The 23,033-nt window shown below is 37.0% G+C and overlaps 2 protein-coding genes and 1 pseudogene across 4 annotated transcripts in view; 2 read left to right on the top strand and 1 right to left on the bottom strand.

The window, feature by feature from the left end:
• The window catches only part of LOC306876426 (ly6/PLAUR domain-containing protein 6), a 28,384-nt gene extending 23,345 nt beyond the window's left edge, over positions 1 to 5,039 (top strand). Inside the window, exons 3-5 of the mRNA XM_079427568.1 lie at positions 782 to 880; positions 1,797 to 1,927; positions 3,459 to 5,039. Of these exons, the coding sequence (XP_079283694.1) occupies positions 782 to 880; positions 1,797 to 1,927; positions 3,459 to 3,632 (404 nt within the window). The 3' untranslated portion in view covers positions 3,633 to 5,039. The remainder of the gene's footprint in view (positions 1 to 781; positions 881 to 1,796; positions 1,928 to 3,458) is intronic.
• A 3,821-nt stretch (positions 5,040 to 8,860) lies between these two features.
• On the top strand, positions 8,861 to 9,442 carry LOC306875625 (putative nuclease HARBI1; annotated as a pseudogene). Its single transcript has one exon. The product of its transcript is annotated as a putative nuclease HARBI1 (transcript).
• A 5,780-nt stretch (positions 9,443 to 15,222) lies between these two features.
• Positions 15,223 to 19,828, bottom strand: LOC306876220 (methylmalonic aciduria and homocystinuria type D homolog, mitochondrial-like). 2 transcript variants are annotated; one of them, XM_079427225.1, is made up of 8 exons: positions 19,721 to 19,828; positions 19,058 to 19,096; positions 18,758 to 18,896; positions 18,376 to 18,593; positions 17,271 to 17,379; positions 16,814 to 16,944; positions 16,228 to 16,314; positions 15,223 to 16,117 (listed from the first exon to the last, which is right to left on the bottom strand). In XM_079427225.1, exons 2-8 carry the CDS (start codon positions 19,064 to 19,066, stop codon positions 15,923 to 15,925), a joined length of 888 nt encoding a protein of 295 aa, XP_079283351.1. In that variant the 5' UTR covers positions 19,067 to 19,096; positions 19,721 to 19,828; the 3' UTR covers positions 15,223 to 15,922. The 2 variants fall into 2 exon arrangements, with proteins under 2 accessions (XP_079283351.1, XP_079283352.1); XM_079427226.1 differs by lacking the exon at positions 19,721 to 19,828 and having other exon boundaries at positions 18,376 to 18,581; positions 18,748 to 18,896; positions 19,058 to 19,086.
• Between the last annotated feature and the right edge of the window lie 3,205 nt (positions 19,829 to 23,033).

Below are 23,033 nucleotides of genomic sequence, written 5' to 3' on the forward strand. Positions count from 1 at the left end.
GTGTCTCTGTCTGTATGGCAGATGTTCATGATGATGAAATTGATATAGATACATAAAACATTTCTCTGAGTGTGATTTATTTAAAAATGCAATATATTTCATTTAATTTAATCTGTAAACAGTGTAAATAATTTTTTTAAATATTGAGATATTTTGCATCACTCTACTGCAAGAATCAATATTTTTTACTGACTTTTTCAAATGAATGTTTTCTGGGGGGAAAAGAAGCTTAATGTACTCTAACATTATGCCAGCACAATTAATTGAAAGGAAAAAATATTCTGTGCTCTTCTTTTAAACATCCTATCCATCAAAGAATCTAAAAAAAATTACGATTTCCACAAAAATATAAAGCAGCACAACTGTTTTCAACAATGAAAATAATAGGATTTTTTTTTACGCACCTAATTATAATTTCTGAAGACTAGAGTAATAGCTTCTGAAATTCATCTTTGCTATCACAGGAATAAATTACATTTTAAAATATAATAATAAAAAATAAATTCAATTTTAATTTGTAATAATATTTATTTTTTATATTACTGTTTATAATGTACTAAAATAAAATATATTATTTAAAATATATTTTTCAAATGAATTAATACAATTAAAAAAAATAAAAAACTGCCACCTTGGTGAGCATAAGAGACTTTCAAAAACAAACAACAAAATTATTTTGTTCCACATAATAATTATGCAAGTTTATCAATTTCACCAAGAGTTTTGCCATTACCAATAATTTCCATTCTGTTAACATTGATTATTATACGTTTTTCCCCAGCAACTCCATATCCAGGAGGATTTAAATGTTTTACTTGTGAAGATGCACCTGACAACTATGAATGCAACCGCTGGGCTCCAGATCTCTACTGTCCACGAGGTACCAACATCTCCATTACCTCTCTCTTATTACAGAGCAGTCTGAATTCCTTTGACAGACCCATCATTTCACTTTATCTTGCTGTGTGTATCTTGAAACAAAAGTACAGTATTTTTGTCATTCTGTGAAACAACAACCAAAAACAAGGAACAATCTATCATGAGTCAGTGAAGGTGCATTTAAAGCACCTAGGACTGTGCATGCGCACTGGCTGATCTAGCCTTAAAAATAAGCTTTTTTAAATGCTATTTGAGCAAAATAAACAACACTTTTGATATAGTTGTTGTCAGATTGTATTGGTGATTTCAAATATGAAATGTAATCGTAAGCTTTGCAAACAGTTTTGGAGAATTTGATGATTCCCCATTCATGCCCGAGAGGTGTTTCAAAGACGGCTGCCGAGTGACATGACTTGCCTTAAAGGGACTTTGATAAGGTGCAGCTGGGTCAGTATGTTTCAGGTCCTGCTTTGCCCACGAGTTACTCCATATATGTATTCAGTTCATGTTTTTGCCATGAATAGCCTCCCATATAAGGAGTCCTGTGCTGTGTCAGGTCTGATTTACAGCAGTGTGTTAATGACTCAGGAGCTGTAACCCCTTACAGACACTCATTCCTTCAGTAAAGCGCATGCTGCTGCAGATCATCTGCACATTTGCAGGGAATGTATATATTTCCAGGAATGCTCAAATATGGTTGTGTTCAGCGTTTCCACATAGTTCTTAAATATGGTGCAATATTGTGTTATTGTAAGACTTTTTAAAGTGGCTGAGGGCTGCAATATTCCGGTGCAAAAAAAATCTCTAGAGGAATATTGCTTTTTCACTGAAATCTGGCTCCTTTATTAGTCAGAATTTATAGCTGTATTTTGTAATGTATGTCTTTGAGAAAACTAAAGCCCCTTTGTAACTTTTAGAGAGCAGATATTGCTACACACAACATAAGATGAGCTGGGATGGAAACACGGTGTCGGTGACAAAGCGTTGTGTGGCGCTGGAAGACTGTCTTGAAACAGGGTGCTCTGAGATGGACTATGAAGGAAACAAGGTGAGATACAACTCACGTCACATCAAGTAATTTTTGTTTGTGTTTTGCTCACCCTGCTGAAATCCATCCACGTTTATCTTCTCATCTCACTTTACACAGTCCACTTGAAGTGATCTTAAAAAAAACGTCAAGTGGTTGATAAGCACATTTGTGATCGGCTCTGCTGCCTGTAGGATATGGCTCAGTCAGCGACACTAAACTCTCTTTAGTTAATCCATTTATCCTCTCAAGTGATTTCGCTGCAGATGACATAAAGTTGTGAGTTATGCTGCTGTCTCTCAGTAATCCTTCTTTGAGTAATCCTTGCTGAAAGGTGCGCCCGGTCACTCCCTGAACTCTTTGTGTCTTACCTTTTACCTCTAGCACCAGACAGGAGTTATGCAGAGGGCAGGGGGCAGATGTGAGAAGGCCAGATTGAGAGATAAATGCGGTGTAAAGATGCCACAGCTACACTAAGGGAAAATTTAGAAGCCGAAGGTTCATTCTTAGGTTAAAAAGGTTTCATTTATTTGTGTTGGTCTGAAGTGATTTTTTCTCTGTAGGTAAACTTTAAATAATGACTGTTTACTGTTTATGTTCAGACAGGTGAAGTTGAGCCTTTTATTACAGTGCAGGACATTCAGGCCTAATCTGAAGTATGGTATTAAACTTCAGCAACGGATTCAGCCCAAAGCACTTAACACCAACTTTGTTTTGTATAAATATTTTTTCGGAGGAGTGCTGTAAATTTGTATAAAACGTAAGAAATTTGAGATTAAAATTTGTCCCATCTCCAAAGGCCTCTGTGCACAACTGAGTTGATTAGTTCGCTCCAGAATTCAAATTTCCTTATGATTTACTCACCCCCATCCAAGATGTGCATGTCTTTCTTTCTTCAGTCGAAGAGAAATTAAGGTTTTTGAGGAAAACATTTCAAGAATTTTTCTTAATATAGTGGACTTAAATGGGGACCAACTGATTGAAGGTCCAAATTGCAGTTTCAGTGCAGCTTCAAAGGGCTCTACGTGATGCCAACCGAGGAATAAGGGTCTTATCGAGCAAAACAATTGGTCATTTTCTAAAAAAAATAAATAAATAATGTATATACTTTTAAACCACAAATGCTCATCTTGCATTAGCTCTGGGATGTGTGTCCATGACTTCACGCATTAGGTGAATCATTTGTCAACAAAACTTCAGAGGAAATGCTTTCCCCACAATAAAGTGAAGAAATATATACACAAATATATAATTTTTTCATAAAAAGTATTCATTTGTAACCATGTTTTATTATTTTGTTCCATCCTTTTAGTTAAATCATGGCCAGTATATGTACTAATTCATCCTCTAGTTTTAATTTAGTTCAATTGTGGCAACAAATTAATAAGTCGTCAGAAAATATTTTTAATTTGAGACCACATTATATTGTTTTTCCGCGCTTGTCATGTGCAAGTCTTAGTAGCTTATAACCGCAGTGATTGTTTTTCATTTAACACTTTTGCAAATGATCACTTTCTTAATCTCTGCTTATTGTTTGTTTTTCTCTATGCAGGTGTGCACATCCTGTTGTGAGGGGAACATCTGTAACATGCCCCTCCCACGAAACGAGACTGATGCCATCTTTGCCACAACGTCTCCTATTAACGACAGCATTCAACCAGCACAGAGTCCCACGCTGCTGCTCTCTGTCTGTATCATCAGCCTGATGCTCCACAGTATTATCTGAGACAATCATCCAGAGTGGAATACACCTTAATATCAATCATTTAGGAAACCATTGACTCCTGCCAGTCAGCTGGGGGCTTTACCTTTCTCAAAATGAAGTGTTAGTTCTTGGACTTTTTGTTTCCTATGAATGCATTCTTATGAATCGTATACTAATGTTTGGTTTCGCTCAAGCTGTGTGGATTTGTCTAATAGTCAGTTTTTTGTAATGGATGTGGGATTGGGATATTTATGGCAAAACTGGCACAAACCTGCACATTTTTTGCTTTGAAATTATGTGAGTTGTGTTTTATACATTTGTATAGATATTTATTTTTTTATCATCCATTTTTGTTGGAAGCTGAACTGTTGGCTGTAGGTATGAACATAGTTTTAGGGGTCAAGCTACATGAGTTTTCCACCCACCCCTCATTGTGAGAGTATTTTTGTCATCATGGAAAAGGGCTTGGCACCTATAGGAACCAGCATTCCTCACTCCTATGAAAAGAACATCCTCTGTTAGTTTTGCACTGTGTATTTGTGTCATAATGCAACATGTATTCCTAAAGCACTTGTGTACAGATTGTCATGTGAAAGTGTAGTGAACGTCCATATAGCCTACAGTGAAGGGCTTTAATATAATTATATATACATATGTTCCTACACATTTGTCAGTCCATTGTTGTGTACTATAATATTTCCTAATCATAATTCCTGGCTGACTGTGCAATCAGCAAAAAGTGTTGAGTCTGCAGCGACAGTGTTATTTTTTTCAGGCGTTATTATGATTTGTTTAGGCGATGTGCCCTGCTGTAAATGAAGCTATTTCCTGTTTCTTCTCCGTCATTTGTTAAGTTATGAAAAGCATTGTAACATTCACTGAAATCATTTTGTTCACTTCAGTACAATATAAAGGGCATGGTGATCACAGAAGGGCTCAAAACCTTTACTCAGGTAATTATGGACCAGTTAGTGCCAGTTTAGAAACACACAAAACATTTATCACGAGTAGACCTGGCCGAACAATCTGAGGTCATATGCATATGCTTATGTAAAATCAGCTCTCATCAGCTCAGATTTATAACATTACATGTACATAAAAAGGTTTTTAAAATCAGTTTTTACTCTCATCTTTAATATAAAAAAATAATACAGATTTGTAATAGGGTTGCATGAACTTTTTATACTTTAAGATTGTGAATGCTGCATGCCATCATGTGCCAAGGCTTCTTATAAATGTAGATATTTTTTCTACGCTTGTTTGTAATATCCCTGTATATTCTTGTGTACATAATTTTGGATATGTTTTTAAATCACACCTTTGGAGTACATAGGTAATACTTGTGTGGTCTCTTACCTGTGTTGTATGTATTCAATTTAAATGTTTACTGATGTTTTGTTTACTGATAATAAAAAATTCTGAAGAAATTAAGTTTGTTTTGGATAAAATACACACGTCATGATTCAACAAGAAAAATCAAACGAGTTTGTCAGTGTTCTCTTCAAATAATGCTGACATTAGCTATTCACACAAAAGATATTTCCGTTTTATTCCATTTTCCACTCAACCCTTTCATCTACCGTCGATTTTCTACTCAAAAAGGAAAGGCAAAGCTAAACTGATTTTATTTTATTTTTTGTTATTATGTTGTCATGTATTTATTGTGTTTTATTGTGTTAGCTGTATTCTTTAGTTATTTTTTAACCTGATCAAAATAACCCAACTGCAGTTTGATAGAGATTAATTGGAATGCACAATGAAAAAACATGATTTTTGAAAATTGTTATAATATATATATAAATTTAGATAACATCATTTTATTTATGTAATTTATTTGTTATATTTATTTTTAATATTTTATTTATATTTAAAAATATAAAGTAATACCCTAAACATACCTCTCGATTAGACCAGTATCTAGCTCCAGTGGTTCATGTCACTCAACTATTGAAACCCTAATTTATTTAGACAGGTTTAGGTCTTATTTTATGAGTCTTCAGATTTACGTTGTAGTTGTGGGTGTTTGAAATGCAGCAGAGAAGAGGAAACACAGCTCTCATTAAACCCAGTGCCAGAGGTCAAATGTGAACACCCAGTGACCTTTAGGTCCCTTCTTGTTTCACAAATGGACTACAGGTTGAAAATGAAGTCAACCTTATGGAGGTATTTAGTAACAATCTGTTGTTGTGATGGCAGAAAGATAGATTTCTGTAACATAAAGTTGGCTTTATCAGAGAAAAGTGATAATACAATACAACAGAGTAGCTGCAGCATAGCTGCAAATGCATTTAAAATGAAATGAATAAAAACAAAGTAACAAAAAGAAATTTCGACAGATGTTCAGATAAGTTTCCAAGTCAACACAAAAGCTCCCTTCATCTTCTTGCTTTAGTAATCCAGTTTCTCGGCTCATTCCCTGCCGATACAAAGTCAAATTTCCGCTCTAGTGCTGACTTTCCAGATGAGCAGTAACATGTTTTTAATGATCAAGAGCTGTTGCAGGCTAGATTTCAGGTACCTGGCCTGGTGTCCAAAGAATGACCCTCATTGTTGGAGGGCATGGCGGCATATCCTGTTCAGTACGGCCATGCTGAGATTTTAATTACTCTGCTGCTGAGCTTTGGGATAGATTGAGCAGCAATGGAAACAAACGCAGCCCTTCTTTACTGTGGGAAAATGCCAACTGTCTGCGTTCAGCATGACTGAGCCACACGTAAAAATATATGTTTAATATTGCACAAGATAATAAGGCAGTTGTTTATAGTGATTTTAGAATAGACTGCTCATAACAATGATTACTGGTACAGTTCAATGTATATTATTTTTGTCTCATGCTTACCAAGGCTGCATTAATATTGTGGAATATTACGATTTAAAATATCAGTTTTCTTTTTTAATATATATTTAAAAGTAAATTATGCCTTTTCAGCAGTCATTAGTGTCACATGATCCTTCAGAAATCATTCTAATAGGATACATTTTTTCGGAAGTTCAAAGAATAGCATTTATTTGAATCAGAAATATTTTGTAACATTATAAATGTCTTTACTGTCACTTTTAAACAATTGAAGGCATCCTTGCAGAATAAAAGTATTTGTATCCCTATACATACCCCAAAATTTTCAGCAGTATCAGGTTTTCAGCATTGATAATAGGCTAATACAAAATATTAGATTTTTAAGAATTTCACATTATTATTGTCTTCTATGTATTTTGGATGAAATAAAAGCAGCTTTGGTGAGCGTAAGGGATAAAAACACAAAGATTTGATCTCATCAGGTTTTCATGTAGATTCAAAGTAATTCATATTTATTTAATAATCTGTGACTGAATAAATCATGCATTCTGGACAAAATGTATCTGCTGTTTTAGTGTGTGGATACACTATCAGTTTCCAGGACAGGGTGGAGACAACAACAGAAAATGATGTAAGTGTGAAAACTGTCTTCAGAGGAAGACGGAGACAGTGGGAAAATCTCACAGGACAGACTGGAAATCTGATGCGGTGTGATGGGAAGACTTGAGGAAGGACTGGACTGAGAGAAGTGCACAATCACAGTTTCAGCTTCACGATGACTGAATTACACGAAGATGACAGATCCAGGGGAATAAGGACTCAGGATACACCAAAAAATGAATGATCAATCCTAAAATTAGCTTCTGGTGTTCTGAAATTCCAACAAAAACCTGAGCTTGACTAGCACTGCAAGAAACACAGACAAAAAGAGTGAGCAAGGCAGAACAAAAGGACAGATTACTTTTTGCATTTTTACTTCAGAATACTGAAATTATAATTATTTAATTACTTGCTCTAAAAAGTATTAGCATTTGAGCCTAATTATCAGTGATCGCCATCAACTGTTTGCTAAAGTCTAATAAAGTTGTTTCTGACAATCCAGCTGTTTTGTGTGTGTGTAGCTGCAGCTCTCACACGTTATGAGTATTCTAATTCATTAAATTCTAATCTGAGTCTAATTCAATGAAATTCCAGCAGAGAAAAACCTGAAAGGATTATGAGTCAGAAAACACAGCACTGAATGAACAAGCACACATTATGTCTGGCATTACACCAGCTGTTGTTCGGTGCTCGCCATGAGTCCAAATACACAGACTCTGAGCTTCTGAGTCAACAAAACTTGATCTTTGCAATACAAAAAGAAGCATGGCACCCCGACACATGTTAAAAACTCAAATCTTTGTTAACAGGTCAACTTGAAAAGTTATGACCACAAGAGACACGGTGCTGAAATACCTTCCTTTGTTTGCCCAGTGCAGAGAAAAATCTTTAACGGTGTGCATGACGGTTCAGATCTCTACATGGCCAAGCCAATGTAAATCTTAGCTGCTTTCTAAAAACAGGAAAGTGTTGGCAGATAACGAGTTGGAACGTTCCATTGTCTGAACAGACCTCTGACACCAGGTTTTCCTTTACTTTGCAGACCTGGCGGTGGCTGTCGCTTTACTAACAGGAGACAGAACTGCTCCACACCCCCCACCCAACTCACACTGATTTTCATTTATGCGGATATACTTTCATTTCTTGCGTTTTCAGTTCTTGTGTCTGACGTCTTTGTCTTGACTCAAATTAAATTGTTTAGTCCTTCCTTGTCACTTATACTTCAATAAATTTTTCATCATTAGTCAAAAAAATATGCCTTCTCATTCAAGCTATTTGGTGGGAATTCCTAATTCCATCAATCATCTGACAATTGTTGTTATTGTTGTTATTACTAATGCACATATGTATGAATTTACCAAAAATTCCTGTTCACGTTTCTTAAAAATCAAGGATTTATCTTCCAGATCTAACAGGACCTTTATCAAATATATAGATCTATAAACCTAATATAATTTCTTAAAAAAAGTTCTTAGAAGACGTGTGGTTGGGAGGGTGGGGGTTTGTTTGAATAATTTATTTCTCATGAAAAGTAACAAAATGGCTGTCTGACCTAGATATCTAACCCCAATTAAAAATGTATGATCCTGACTTTCTCCTGTGATTTGAATAATTCCACCAATGCAAATGCTTTAGTCAAGCATAAAGTTTATTCATAATTATGTCACAAGAAAAGTTATTTGATTTGATAATTGTATTTAACTAATAAACGTTATTAATTTAACCTTTTAAATTTTTTTTTTTAAAAGTGTGGATGTTGATTATTTTGTTCCCTCAACAATTGCAGAAGATTAGCTATATTTAGGGCATATTACTAGGATTCAACAGTAACGCACATTAAACGGAAACGCAAACTCTTGATGTGCATATCCAAGCACCTTGTGAAAGGGAGTGGGAGTATGTCAATCGAAAGGGGAGGCACAGCATCAACATCCAACTTGTGGGCAATACTGACCTCATAATTACCAACTGTGTTATATGGCCAGGGTCTGTTCATGATGCACGTATTCTAAGAGAAAGTGCACTATAAAGAGAGCTTCAATCCCACAGACCAAATGGTATAGTATTGGGAGACAGCGCGTATCCACTCCTACCATGGCTAATGACCCCTTTTCCAGTTGCAAACACACCTGAGCAGGCACGCTTCAACTCCTCACATTGCAAAACAAGATGTGCCATTGAACGCTTAAACTGAGTCCTGAAGAGACAGTTTGCGTGTCTTAACTACTTGCGAGAACAACCCAAGGTGGCATGCAACATAACCCTTGCCTGTATTGTTTTGCATAACATCACCACCAGGTGTCATGTCCCTCTTGATGGCAATTTTGATGGGCCTGAGCCTGATGTAGAACCAGAACAGCCGCCAATGTTCTTACCTAATGAAGGACACACTGGACATGCAATTAGAGATGCAATTGTGAGAAATTACTTTTAACTAGGCTACTGAATGACTGTAACAGCCCAGTTGAAGAATAAAGGATTTAACTCGTGCACTGATGTTGTACTGTCTTCCTTACTGTGTTCATTGTCCTTATAGACTTCACAACACCGTAAGAGCTAGGACAGATGAATAAACAATATTGGAAATTGTAATGAATTCACATTCATAAAAATAAAACAAACAATCGACCTTATAGCATCAAAATTATGAAATTAATACTAACATACACCCTAAACAACATAAAATTACTTGAAATAAAACAAACACATGAAACAGGTGTAGAGACACGATACGCTAAATATATATACGTGTATATAAAGTGCGTAAATGTTCTTGACTACCTTGTTCTCCTTTCCAAACAGGTGCCAAACAACAAAGTCAAAAACAAAATACTGCAAAATAAAACAACAAACAGTGACTAAATGACTAAATTCACTTGAAAGTGTCTTAATCCTTGATGTAACTCCGTGATCCTTCTCCATCTTCTGTGTGTTCTCTCTGTATTCGCGATTTCTCCGTGTAGTGAGCGGGCTCTGAGCACTTCCGTCAAGCCGCCTTTCAGAATAAAAGTCTCTATAGGTTAAATAATTTAAAGAGTGCAAAGTAACATCCCAAAATATAATAAACACATAACTAATGTTAAGAAAGGACAGAACTACATAATATAAGAATAGTATATAAATCCTGGAAACTAATTCTAATAACTGAGGGTTATTTACACTCCCACCAATCACAATTGACTATAAATTTCAAACTTTAGTCACGAATGATTTCTAAAATTCATCACCAATGTTTAAGGCTAGATGTAAAAGTAAAACTGAAACATATTCTACTATGAATTGCTTAAATCAAAATATATGTCATGAAGTTCAGGCTGCCTTCAACAGCAAGACCAGCTTCTGCACTGGACGCTCAACTACTGATGGTTTGTTCAGACGTTTACCATCCTTCCCCAGATTTCTGTCTCCAAAACGTATCTTCACTCTTCTCACCAAACCATCTTTCTTAACGACAGCCTCGATAACTTCTGCCAAGCGCCACTCATTCCTGGGCAGATCGTCTGCCTTCTCCAAGACTGTATCCCCAGCTTGCATGTTCCTTCTTGGTGTAAGCCAGCATTGCCTTGTTGCAATGTTAGACACATACTCCTTGCGCCAACGTCCCCAAAACTGTTCCGCTAAGTATTGGACATGACGTCATCTCTTACGAGCATATATGTTTTCTCTGACAAACTTGCCAGGGGGTGGTAGGGCTTGGGTAGTTTTCAGGGTGAGGAGGTGATTAGGGGTTAGAGGCTCAGGACTGCAGGGATCACTTAAATTATCTACAGTGAGTGGACGGCTATTTACGATGGCCATGGCCTCATAGAAGAAGGTTCACAGAGAAGAATCATCGAGTCTTCCGGATGACTGGGACAGAGTGTAACGAGGAACACTTCTCACAGTTCTAATCTGTCTCTCCCAAACTCCACCGGTGTGACTTGCATGGGGTGTGTTGAAGACAAAGACACATTGTTTTTCTGCTAGGAATGTTACCAGACGGTTGATGTCAATCTCTTTCATGGCCTTGGCGAGCTCGTTCTTGGCTCCAATGAAATTACTGCCTTGGTCACACCTTATTTGATGAACTGCTCCTCTAATAGCGATGAAACAACACAAGCCATTGATAAAGGCGTCCGTGGACATGTCATCCAGCATCTCAATATGGATGGCTCTGCAACAGAAACAAGTAAAGAGAAGTCCATACCTCTTGTAGGATTTACGACCTTGTCTGGTGATGAATGGACCAAAAACATCCATTCCACTGTACGTGAATGGAGGGGATGGATCTATACGCTCTGAGGGCAGGTTAGCCATTTTTTGCACTTCTGTGGGTCTGCGAAACTTGCGACATTTCACACACTGTCGTACAAAGGATACTACAGTCCTGTTTAATCCTGTTATCCAAAATCCTCTTGATCTGATCTCATTTACAGTCAAGCCTTTTCCTTGATGTGCTGTTTTCTCATGACAATCAGCGATCAGAAGTTTTGTAAGATGGTGTTCCTTTGGAATTATCACTGGATGTTTAACAGAGTTAGGGGCGGAAGCATCACAAAGCCTTCCTCCCACCTTGAGAAATCCGGTCTAACGGTCTAAAAGACTAACGGTCAGGCTGAGCGTGCCAACCAGTATTTGGAGAATGTTCTGCGCTGTGTGGCGTCTGCCGAACCGTCATCTTGGAGTTGCAGGTTAACCATGGTCGAGTATGCGCATAACTCTCTCCCTGTCTCGTCTACCGGTTTATCTCCCTTCCAGTGCTGTTTAGGATACCAGCCACCATTATTCCCCACTCAAGAATCCAATGCGTTGTTCCTTCCACGCATGCGTTTATTCAGAGATGCCTCTGTACTTGGAGGATTGCCAGAGAAGCCCTCACTCGGACTGGTGAGAGGAACAAGGTGTCGGTGGACCGTCACCGTACCAAGCCCCCACTTTACGTGTGTGGTCAGAAGGTCTGGTTGTCTTCTAAGGACATCAACTTCATACTTCCCTCATGTAAACTGGGACCCAAATTTGTTGGACCGTTTATTATTGCCAAGGTGCTCAGTCCGGTGACGGTGCGGCTCAAATTAACCCCACAATTTAAGAAGATCCACCCGGTTTTCCATGTTTCTAAGATCAAACTCGTCTTTCGCTCCCCCCTCCAACCCCTGACCTCCGCCTCCTAGACTCATTGAGGGGTCACCAGCCTATACGGTGTGGCGGCTCATTGATGTGAGGCGTAGGGGTAGAGGTCACCAATACCTGGTAGAATGGGAGGGTTATGGTCCGGAGGAGAGATGCTGGATTCCGGTTCACGACATTCTGGACCGCGCTCTCATTGATCAGTTTCATCAGCGTCATGGGGAGTCCTCCGGGGACGCCAGGTGGGGGGTACTGTCATGGTTCAGGGTGCCTTCCCAGCTCCTCTTGCTGTCTGTGTTGTCCTGTCAGGTTCGGCAGCTCGTGGTCTGGGCAATCAGTGCTGATGGTGCAGCGGGAGTGCACGGATCACGAGCTGACTCTCCCCCACCTGTCGCTCATTCCCCCACTCCCTTATATATCCCTACTTTCCTGTTCCTCGTTGTGAGTAGATTGTTTTGTCCTTGCTAGTGTTCTGCGTAAGATTCACACTTCTTTATCTGACCCTCTGTTCCCTTGTGCTGCAGGACTCGTAGCACGGAGATCCAGCAGCTTGTATGGTCTGCAGGCGCTGCTGGCCAGCTCTGGAATCTCCACTTCCCTAAGCAGCTGTTAAATATTGTTTATGTTATTTTGTGTTTTGTGGCAAGAAATAAAGTTTCTCCGTTCTCTACTCTGCATCTGAGTCCTCTATCACTCATACCCTGACACACGTCAAACAAAAAAAATAAAGCTTTGTTTGTTTTGCATTATATACATGAAACACAATGCACTGCAATTTCACAATGTGTGAAGTTGAGACATGGAAACAGACACCTCCTCACAACACAAAGGTCATTTATAGATTTAAACACTATGTTCTTTTAGAGTGATAAAAGGGCCAGCCGACATTATAATCATACTGTTAATGAGTTGTTCAATTTGACAGTTTGAATTCAGTGAAACAGTTAAAGAGTGAACTTATCCAACGAACAAAGAGGAGGAACTAAGTTTTAGCAGGACAATTACATTTAATTGATAGCCATGTCAATCAGACAGGCATGGGGTGATGACTGCTGTCTCTAAAACATGCGTCACCATCCACACACAGCCCGGCTTTGATCAACCGCACTCTTTGATTACCACACACATGATGACAGGATTTTGTTAAATATCTTAAACAAGATCAGATGCCAGTTACCACAGGAAGAAAACCATAGTACAGTATACATGGATTTAATGCACTCACAATAAAATTTGTTTGCAAGAAGATTTTCAATGAAGGACTGAAAAACAATGCAAGCAAATGATCATAATTAATATAATGCAAAATATTTAAATAAATAAACACTTTATAGCCTTTATAGAATTTGTGTGTGACTTTGCGTCAAGGAGAGATCAGCTGTAAGGGCCGCATGATTCAAAAGCACAATTCACTGACTGGAATGTGCTAATGGATAGTGAAGAACTGTCTACAATAATGGTAGAGTCAGAATTTAAAGAAGAATGATTATAGTCCATCTGTTGTGCGTCTGAATAAATTCTAATGACACCCGTAAGACACTGACAACAGCAGCTGCCAGCTTTGATCGCTTCAGGATAATGTCAAAACATCCACCATAGACTAAATCCCAGAAAGATTTTTTTGATTGACACTACTACATTTTATAGTATAGAGTAAGTTACAGTATGCACAGAAATAATTTGTGATACAAACAAATTATCAGCAGCCTACACCTATAAAAACATAAGATGCATCTACTTATATTTACACATAGCAGTGCCGTGAAAATATATCCTGAGTAAATAAAAAATGCAGTTTTGAAATGATTTCATTTATTAAAGGATAAAAGCTGTCCAAACCTGCCTGGCTCTATGTGAAAAAGTAATTGCCCCCTAAATCTAATAACTGGTTGTGCCACCCTTGGCAGCAACAACTGCAATCAAGCATTTGCGATAACTGGCAATGAGTCTTTCACATCGCTGTGGAGGAATTTTGGCCCAGTCTTCTTTGCAGAATTGTTTTAATTCAGCCACATTGGAGGGTTTTCGAGCATGAATGGACTGTTTAACGTCATACCACAGCATCTCAATCGGATTCCTGGTTCCATCAATTATGGCATGTCATCCAGGTCCTGAAGCTGCAAAGCAGCCCCAGACCATCACACTACCACCACCATGTTTAACTGATGGTATGATGTTCTTTTTTATGAAATGCTGTGTTGGTTTTACACCAGATCTGTAACGGGACACACACCTTCCAAAAAGTTCAACTTTTGTCTCATCAGTACACACAATATTTGCCCAAAAGTCTTGGGGATAATCAAGATATTTTTTGGCAAATGTGAGACGAGCCTTTGTGTTCTTTTTGGTCAGTAGTGGCTTTTGCCTTGGAACTCTCCCATGGATGCTGTTTTTGCCCAGTCTCTTTCTTATTGTTGAATCATGAACACTGACCTTAATTGAGGCAAGTGAGGCCTGCAGTTCTTTAGATGTTGTTCTGGGTTCTTTTATGACCTCCTGGATGAGTCGTCATTGTGCTCTTGGAGTAATTTTGGTAGGCCGGCCACTCCTGGGAAAGTTCACCACTGTTCCAAGTTTTCTCCATTTGTGGATAATGGCTCTGACTGTGGTTCGGTGGAGTCCCAAAGCCTTAGAAATGGCTTTATAACCCTTTCCAGACTGATACATGTCAACTATTTTGTTTCTAATCTTTTCTTACATTTCTTTAGATCGCAGCACAATGCATTGCTCTTTAAGCATGCTTCGTCAGACAGGTTCTATTTAAGTGATTTTCAACAGGTCTGGCAGTAATCAGGCTTGGCTTTGGCTAATGAAATTTAACTCAGCCTTCTAAAACAATGTGATAAATCACAGTTCTTTCATGATTTAACAGGAGGGGGCAATTCATTTTTCACGTAGGGCCAGGCAGGTTTGGACAGCTTTTTTCCCTTAATAAATTAAACCATTTAAAAACTGCATTTTGTATTTACTTGCATTATCTTTGTGTATTATTAAAATTTGTTTGATGATCTGAATCTTTTAAATGTGACATATGCAAAAAATTAAAAATAAAAAACAGGAAGAGGGCAAAAACCTTTCACGGCACTATATAATACAGTTCAAAAGTTTGGGGTCAGTATTATTTTTATTAATTTTTTACTTCAATAGAGTATAAAAGATCTCAGTCAAAACAATTATCAGTCTAACTCTAGTTACATTTACCAAGTCTACTCATTTGAAATGCATGTCACTACTGAGTGATGAAGGCCTTATATCTTGGTAGCTCAACCATTTAGATTGATGGATCGTTTTACGTAAAGGTCATCAGGTCCAAACTGTTCACACAAACAATAAACCAACATTACAGCCAGTGATACTCCTTAATTATTTATTGTGCCTATCATGAAGAAATCTGACAATACAGAATTAAACTGAAAGCTTTTAATCACTAATAAATTTTTTTAAATATAATGTATGGACAAAAAATTATTAAATACACGTTTGAATGGAGCAATGGTCACATTTTAGTTCCTTTGAGGTCTGTAGTAGAAGAAAGGCAACATAGAGGAAGAGAGAGACTGAAAGATGCAGGACATGTGACACAGAACTTCCCTCTGTAGCACATGCACCCAAAATAAAAGTCACACCAAAAGTGCTTTTTGATCTATAAAAATAAATACACATTTCCAGCAGCAGCCATTGGGCAACTTCACTAAGTACATTACGGGATATAAGTGTGTTTTGATTGTGCTAATTATCTCAAAGGTGAGGTTTGGTTTTGATATGAATAGTGTTCACAAGCCGACTCAGCATCTGTAACTAATTAACTTTAGTTCCCTTGTAGCTTCTTCATGATCTGGCTGTTGGGTGGCGCTGTGGTGAAAAGTGTGCCCACAAAAATGTGCGTCCCCCACATGACGTGCCGAATCACTTTACAACAGCCCAGGTCCTCGATTTGAAAACCTAAATGGCGATACCTTTCATCCGTTTCAAAGAGCGTGTTGTTTGTGTATGAACCGAAGAACTGAGGAGAGAGAAATGCAATACAAATTAATGTACAATACAAATAAATAAACAAATAAATTAGATTAAATGTTTAAATGTTTTTAGATTGAAAAAGTTTATATCATTTACTGCGAGTCCAGACGATGGGTCAATGAAATCAGCCCAGAATCCTTCTGTTCGGAGAGCATGGCATATCTCCTTTGCACCTGCAACAAACTGCATACAACACAATTATCAACAATAATGACTGGCTTTAACCATGGAGCGTCCATTCAGTTCTGCTTACACTGTTTTGGCACATGCTTAGTTATAAATCTTTCCTTTTTGAATGCAGCAGCTCACAAACAAACAACAGCATGAGAATAATACAGTGCCTGCAGCATTCCTACAGCATGGCTTCACGCCAATTAGACAGGAACTCCACTGTGATGTGAAACAGACAGTAAATAACACAGAGAGCCGAAGGCATGAACTGCTGAGTCACAAAGCTCTGCCTCACGTACACACACGTTCTGAAGGAGTTTTATTGATCTAAAGCCACATAACTTTGCCCAAGGACAATACAAAGCCATAGAGAAGGGCTAAATGATGAATTAATCAGGAGCTATGTTACTAAGTGACAGCAGCTTCAGTTAGGCATGGTGTGTACAGAAATCATATTTTATATGATACATGATGTTTATAATCATTTTATTATATACCTAGATCAACTCACTTTAGCGAGCAGCTCTTCTCTCTCCTGGTCCACTTGCTCAGTCCAGGCCGTCATGTCGTTCTGTGTTTTCTGAGTCACTGTGACCACCATCATGCCGGTCGACGGGGCCTCAGGGAACATGGACTCAAAATCTGAATTAGATGAACAACAGGGAACGCACATATTAATGAACAATAACCACATGATAGCTACTCTACAGAAAACGAAAATAAAAATATCTGTACGGTAATTATTACATACTATAACACTGTTACATTTTGGAATATAGAACACCACCACCATTCAGTGCCTAAAATACAGATGGAAATGCCACCCTCTTGTGGTCACATTTTACATTGAACCATTACAAATGAGCTCACCTTTACTGCCAAAAACCTTAGCAGAAAGTCAGAGTGCTTTATAGCAGTCCATGTTAAATCTGATCAACTCAAATGCTCTAAAACAACAACATACAGACCTTTCTTTAACAATTCAGGGCAAGACTGAATGGCACACTCCACACTGGAATGATCGAAAAAGTGCTCTGCTTTATCCACGTTCTGTTCTGTGGAGGTTTTATCACTTTCCTAAAAAAACAGAGAAAGGTTTGGGTTAGAATGATTTTTTCGGGAAAAAAACATGCAAGCTTTCCATTGATGTATGGTTTGTTAAGATAATATTTGGCTGAAATAAACTATTTGAAAATCTGGAATCTGAGGGTGTAAAAAAAAATCTAAATATTGAGAAAATCGCCTTTAAAGCTATCCAAAAGAAGTTCTTAGCAATGCATATTACTAATCAAAAATTAAGTTTTGATATATTTACTGTAGGAATTTTACAAAATATCTTCATGGAGCACGATCTTTACTTAATATCATAATGATTTTGGGCATAAAAGAAAAATTGATCATTTTGATCCATACAATGTATTTTTGGCTATTGCTACAAATATACCTGTGCTGCTTATGACTGGTTTTGTGCTCCAGGGTCACATACTGTATATTAAACAGAACAACATTATCTAACATTGATAATAAGAAATGTTTCGAGGCGCAAATCAGCATATTAGAATGATTTCTGAAGGATCTTGTGAGACTGAAGACTGGAGAAATTGCTGCTTAAAATTTAGCTTTGCATCACAGGAATAAATTACATTTTAAAATACTTTCAAATAGTAAACAAAAAAAAAGTTATTTTAATTTTTTATAATATTTCACCATTATTAACGTTTTCCTGTAGTTTTGATGCAGCCTTGGTTAGTAAAAGAAACTACTCTCAAAAACAAAGAAAAAAACTAACTGACCCCAAACTTTTAAACAGTGGCGTAGGAACAAAAGCACCATTGCATCACATATTTGACATTTTAATACAAATAGTATGAGCTTACATTTATTATGAGATAACACTTATGAGCCAGCAATAGCAAAAATAAATAAATTAATTAATGATTGTACAGTCTTTTGTTTATCAAATTTACATTAAGTGATTATGATCATTAATGACTTCACAACCATTAATAAAGTTATTATTTTACTGCTTATTTGTTTATTCTGTCCATTCAAATTACGCTGAAAGCATCATACATGAAGCTCGTTGATGAACTGGGCCAGGATGAAGTTGTGCCTCTCGCTGCTGGACTGAGCAGTGAGCACGTCTGGCATCACGCTGTGGATCGGTGAGGTCCTTTGCTCAACTGGACCCTCCAATTGACAGTCAAAACCCATGTTACCCGGCAACTGGAAACGCTTATCCTGAGGTCCGAACGGGCCCATGGTCTCATCCGGCCACACTGTCCTTTGTGCTATTCACAGAAATATCCAACACACATCATTAGAAAACACCTTGTTATTAGCCCGTATGTAAAATATGTTGTAATCAAGTTTATTTGTAAAGGTATTGCCATTAACTATTATGCTGGACGCTAACAGTTGATTTAGTGTTCTACAGAGGAATACGCTCATTTACCAGTGTCAGGGGTACTGCTGTGAAGGTGTGTCTCATCTGAGCCGGACGCCCCAGAGAAAGTCCTGGCTCCAACAACACGATGAACTAGAACGTGAAGCCCTGGCAGGTATGTCACCAGCCGAGCTCTGTTGCAGAGCACCTGACAAAACACAGCAAGCACAAACATACAAGCTAATAAACATCAACAATGTAAACAAAAAAAGATGTAAATGAAAATAGCTTTTCATATATGATGTTAGATTGTTGAGTTTACATAGATCTACCTTGCATAATAATACAAAGCAATTACAATACACTCACACTGGTCATCCTGTTGGGCTTCTCTTGTTTACAGTTCACCTGTGGGTAGAAAAAAAGCATTAATACAGACACACGGCTTTGCTTATTCAAATAAAGAAAAACAAACTGATATTTACACACAACAAATGCAGAGATTAATTAGGGACCTCACAAGAAAACATGGATGATAGCATATGTCCAAAACTTTGTTAACGGAAGAGCTAAACAGCCTCTTTAGGAAAATACAGCCTCTAAAGGAGCTTTAAAGAAAATGCAAGTTTTGTTAGATTATCCTGAGTTGAAACATTTCCTCTTATTGCTGAGGACTAAACAATAACAACATGAGTGTTAAAAACATGCAAGGTGTAATAAAGCAGCTTCTGTCGTGTTTTTAACCAAAAGAAACATAAATAGATAGGGGCAATAAAGCTACACAAAAATAAATATAACTACAACACAAAACTAATCCATTCGTCTAAAAAAATTTAATATAAGTAAACAGTTAACGACACATTTCTTAATATTTATGCATGTCTCACTAGCCCAGTGGCTAAACCAAGTTGAGGTTACATTTAATAATCAGTCGAGAAATGCTGAAAGTATGCTGCCTTTCGCATTTTCTGGTACTCTATTTGTGGATAGTCAGTAACGATATTCAAATGTAACAAATTTATTTGTGATTACCTGAATTTTGTGAGATTGACGTTAGCTGTTAGCTTGCTAAAAGCTAGTCTTGTTTAACCTTTGATTACGTAACAACGGCAGCGTGTAAAGGACAAACTCAAGAACGTCCATGAAATTCCTTACAGATACACTAGATGTCAGCAGAACATAGAAAACATTTCTTGGAACTCGAGACTGTTCCGTTCAAGAACATAACAGACAGCTATTCACTCTCTTTACCCATAAAAATAATAATAATAATAATAATTTAATAAAATTAAATGACTATTTTTATCTGCTGGTGACAGTTAGCCTATACTATTTTTTGTTTGGTTGATTTTTATTCTTATTATTTATTTTGACATTACAATAATTTAATTATTTTCATACTTTTCAAGCAAGCAATGACAGCACAATAAATATTTGACTTTGTGTAACAGTCCAAATTATAGAACTTATATAAAGCATTAGTGTTTTTTTTTTTTTTCTTCTTAGTGGGGGCACTGGAGGTGTAACAGAAACAACCATGTGAATATAGTGTTATATAAAAGCATCAATGTTTAAAACAATTTATCTTACTCTATTTTCTGCCGTGCACCATACTGGGTATAGACCTCATTATTTTCAGACATGAAGAAAACTTGACATTTGAAAACCAAACAAATTTATATAGACTTTTCCATTTCTTCCAAGTGTGTAAGACTAGCCAGAGAATGTGATTTATATAGTCTATTAAAACTGTCTTAGCATTTCTTCCTTTATTCGACTAAAGCCAGCTTGAGAATATGAAAGGAAAATATGGCTTTTCTGAAGTACAGCATGCTTTCAAAGTTCACATACAATGACAATAAAAAACAGTGATTTAGTATTGCATCTTTCACAGTTATAGCAAATGTAAGCTGCACGATAAACTGAAGAACATTACATTTGCTGCATTGCAACTGTACATAATTTTTGGATTACTTTTACACAACTATAAGGCAAAGATAAGCAAACATAATAGTGTCCCACTGTGTGGACATTTTTATGGTCTTCCCTTTGGGTCCTTTTAAATCTGTCACATTTTCATACATCATGGGTCAGTTGTGATATGTACCTAAACTAAAAACAGCACCAGTCCCATTTCTGTAAAGGACAGAAGGCTTTTGTTGAGGCCTATTAAGGCTTTCGCTGCCTTGCATGCTCTTCTGAAACTCTGAGGACATTTCAGGTCACCCTGAAGCACTGAATTGCATTACCAGGCACCGTTTGTCAGTCCTATCATTGAGCATGTGGTAACTGAACATCTAAAAGCTGTACTAAAGCTAAAGGGTTTCACCTCAACAAAGGCACAGTTAAAAACTGCAGCACTGCACTTACTCCAATGATGTGTAATGGAATTAGAGTAGCTTCAGATTTTCCCCCAATGGTCTTTTAGTGGCACTTGGCCACTTGGCTGCCTTATTTCTCATGATAAAAGCACAAAATATGTCCTAAGATGTCTTGTTCTTTCAGTGCCAAATGCATGTGCTGAGGAAACTGTTATAAATGAACATTAACCTTAAACATTCTGTACAATTTGCTGTTCATTGTTAGTTCATGATAACAAAAGCATTAATATTACAGAATCTAACTTGTGAAGCATATGTATGTAGTCAAACAAGTTTTCAAATATGTAAAATTGTTCACTACCTCCGTATATCTATTTCTTAAAATCGTAAACCACCATGATAAAATTCAAATGTCTATCTTCAAGCTCTGATTTGATCTTTTTCTTTGGGAACAGTACATTATTTCCTCTTCTGTAAAACTACAATCATGAATCATTCTCCACATGTGACAGAATATGATTCTGTACCTGACAGCTTTTCAGGTAGGCTACATCAAAACTGGATTGAAGAGAAATGTGTTTCTGTTAGATATGAAATGAGAAAAAGACAGAGCCATTCTTCAATATTACAGGATTTCCTCAGAAATCTAAATTTGTATGCGGCCATCCTTTTTTTTTTTTTTTTTTTTTTATAAATGTGTTTGGCTAGGCCTCTTAATTCCAGTGAAGATCACTCTTATCTTCATCTATGCCACAGTGACTCTCTATAGAACTGTGTGTTTCCGACTGTTTTTCAACAATTTGAGGAGGAGTTGGAGGGCCCTTTTCGTTTCCAGCATTACAATGGCTCTCATTCACTGATAATTGCGTGGATTAATCATACTTAAACGCACAGGAAAACTTCTGTCTTATAAGATGGTGTTTAGCTGAACTGTACATTTTGTAATGGATCAGCCAACAGGGGTAAACCAACCATCTCCTCATTTTCATATTGGAGGAGGAAATATCATTGGGAATTATATAAATAAATGAATATGTAAAAAACTACATTCATAAAAGTTAAGGTGACAATGAGTTTATTATCATTAAGTAATTTATTAATATTTTTGCTTTTTCTCTACAAATGATGACTGAAACACAACTGTGAAACAGTGCAAATAGAGCTGGAAATCTCAGTACAGAGAGATTGTGTCTGCTGTGTGATATAGACATGGAAGTTACCCAGATGAGCAGTGTGAATTTGTACATTTTACCCTGTATATTATCTTATGGCATTCTGGTAAGAAAGTAATGTACAAAACAATCAGCGACAAATGTCAACAGGACGAACACTATACTACAACAATATTATATTGTTATTAAAGAGATAGTTCACTCAAAAAATGAAAACTTTGTCATCAGTGGTTCCAAACCTGTATGATTTTCTTTCTTCTGTTGAACACAAATGGTAAAAAAATACAATCGAAGTCAGTTTTTTTTCTTTTTACTCCTCAATTTTATTTTCAGTGCAATTAGCAATCAATAATTATCCTTTGATTCCAGTTGATTGTTGTTTGGAATCATGGAGAATATATTTACTTATTACTGGAAGCTGTAGTGGTGTTTCAGAACACCAAGTAATGATCCGAGTTGTTGTTCCCCAAGAATGTGTGACTGAAGGACTGGAATGGCTGACAGATTGCACAGTGATTCAACTGGATTACCAAACACATACAGCAGATGATATTTGCCATCGTTACAAGCAATGGAGAAGACACATGCATGGGTTATATACATAAACTATGAGAAATTGTTCATCTCTGGGGTTTCAAAGACAAAACATCCTGAGTTACAACAAGCCACCACATGCTGTCCTTTCCCATATCACTAGATGAACCGGTCGGCTCAGAGATACCTGCTTTCTGTGCATTGCAACATACTAGCCAGAGGCAAAAACTATTTATTAGAGGCAAGGCAAGTTTATTTATATAGCACATTTCATACACAGTGGTAATTCAAAGTGCTTTGCATAAAAGAAATAGTCAT

This window comes from Barbus barbus (assembly GCF_936440315.1).
Source record: "Barbus barbus genome assembly, chromosome: 10".
NCBI classification, from domain to species: Eukaryota; Metazoa; Chordata; class Actinopteri; order Cypriniformes; family Cyprinidae; genus Barbus; species Barbus barbus.

Coding starts and splice junctions, on each gene's coding strand:
- LOC306876220 (XM_079427225.1), bottom strand. Junction 17,380..18,375: donor AGTTCATCAACGAGCTTCAT/GTATGATGCTTT, acceptor CTGTTTTTTTAG/GAAAGTGATAAAACCTCCAC. Junction 16,945..17,270: donor CCCTGAATTGTTAAAGAAAG/GTCTGTATGTTG, acceptor CATCTAATTCAG/ATTTTGAGTCCATGTTCCCT.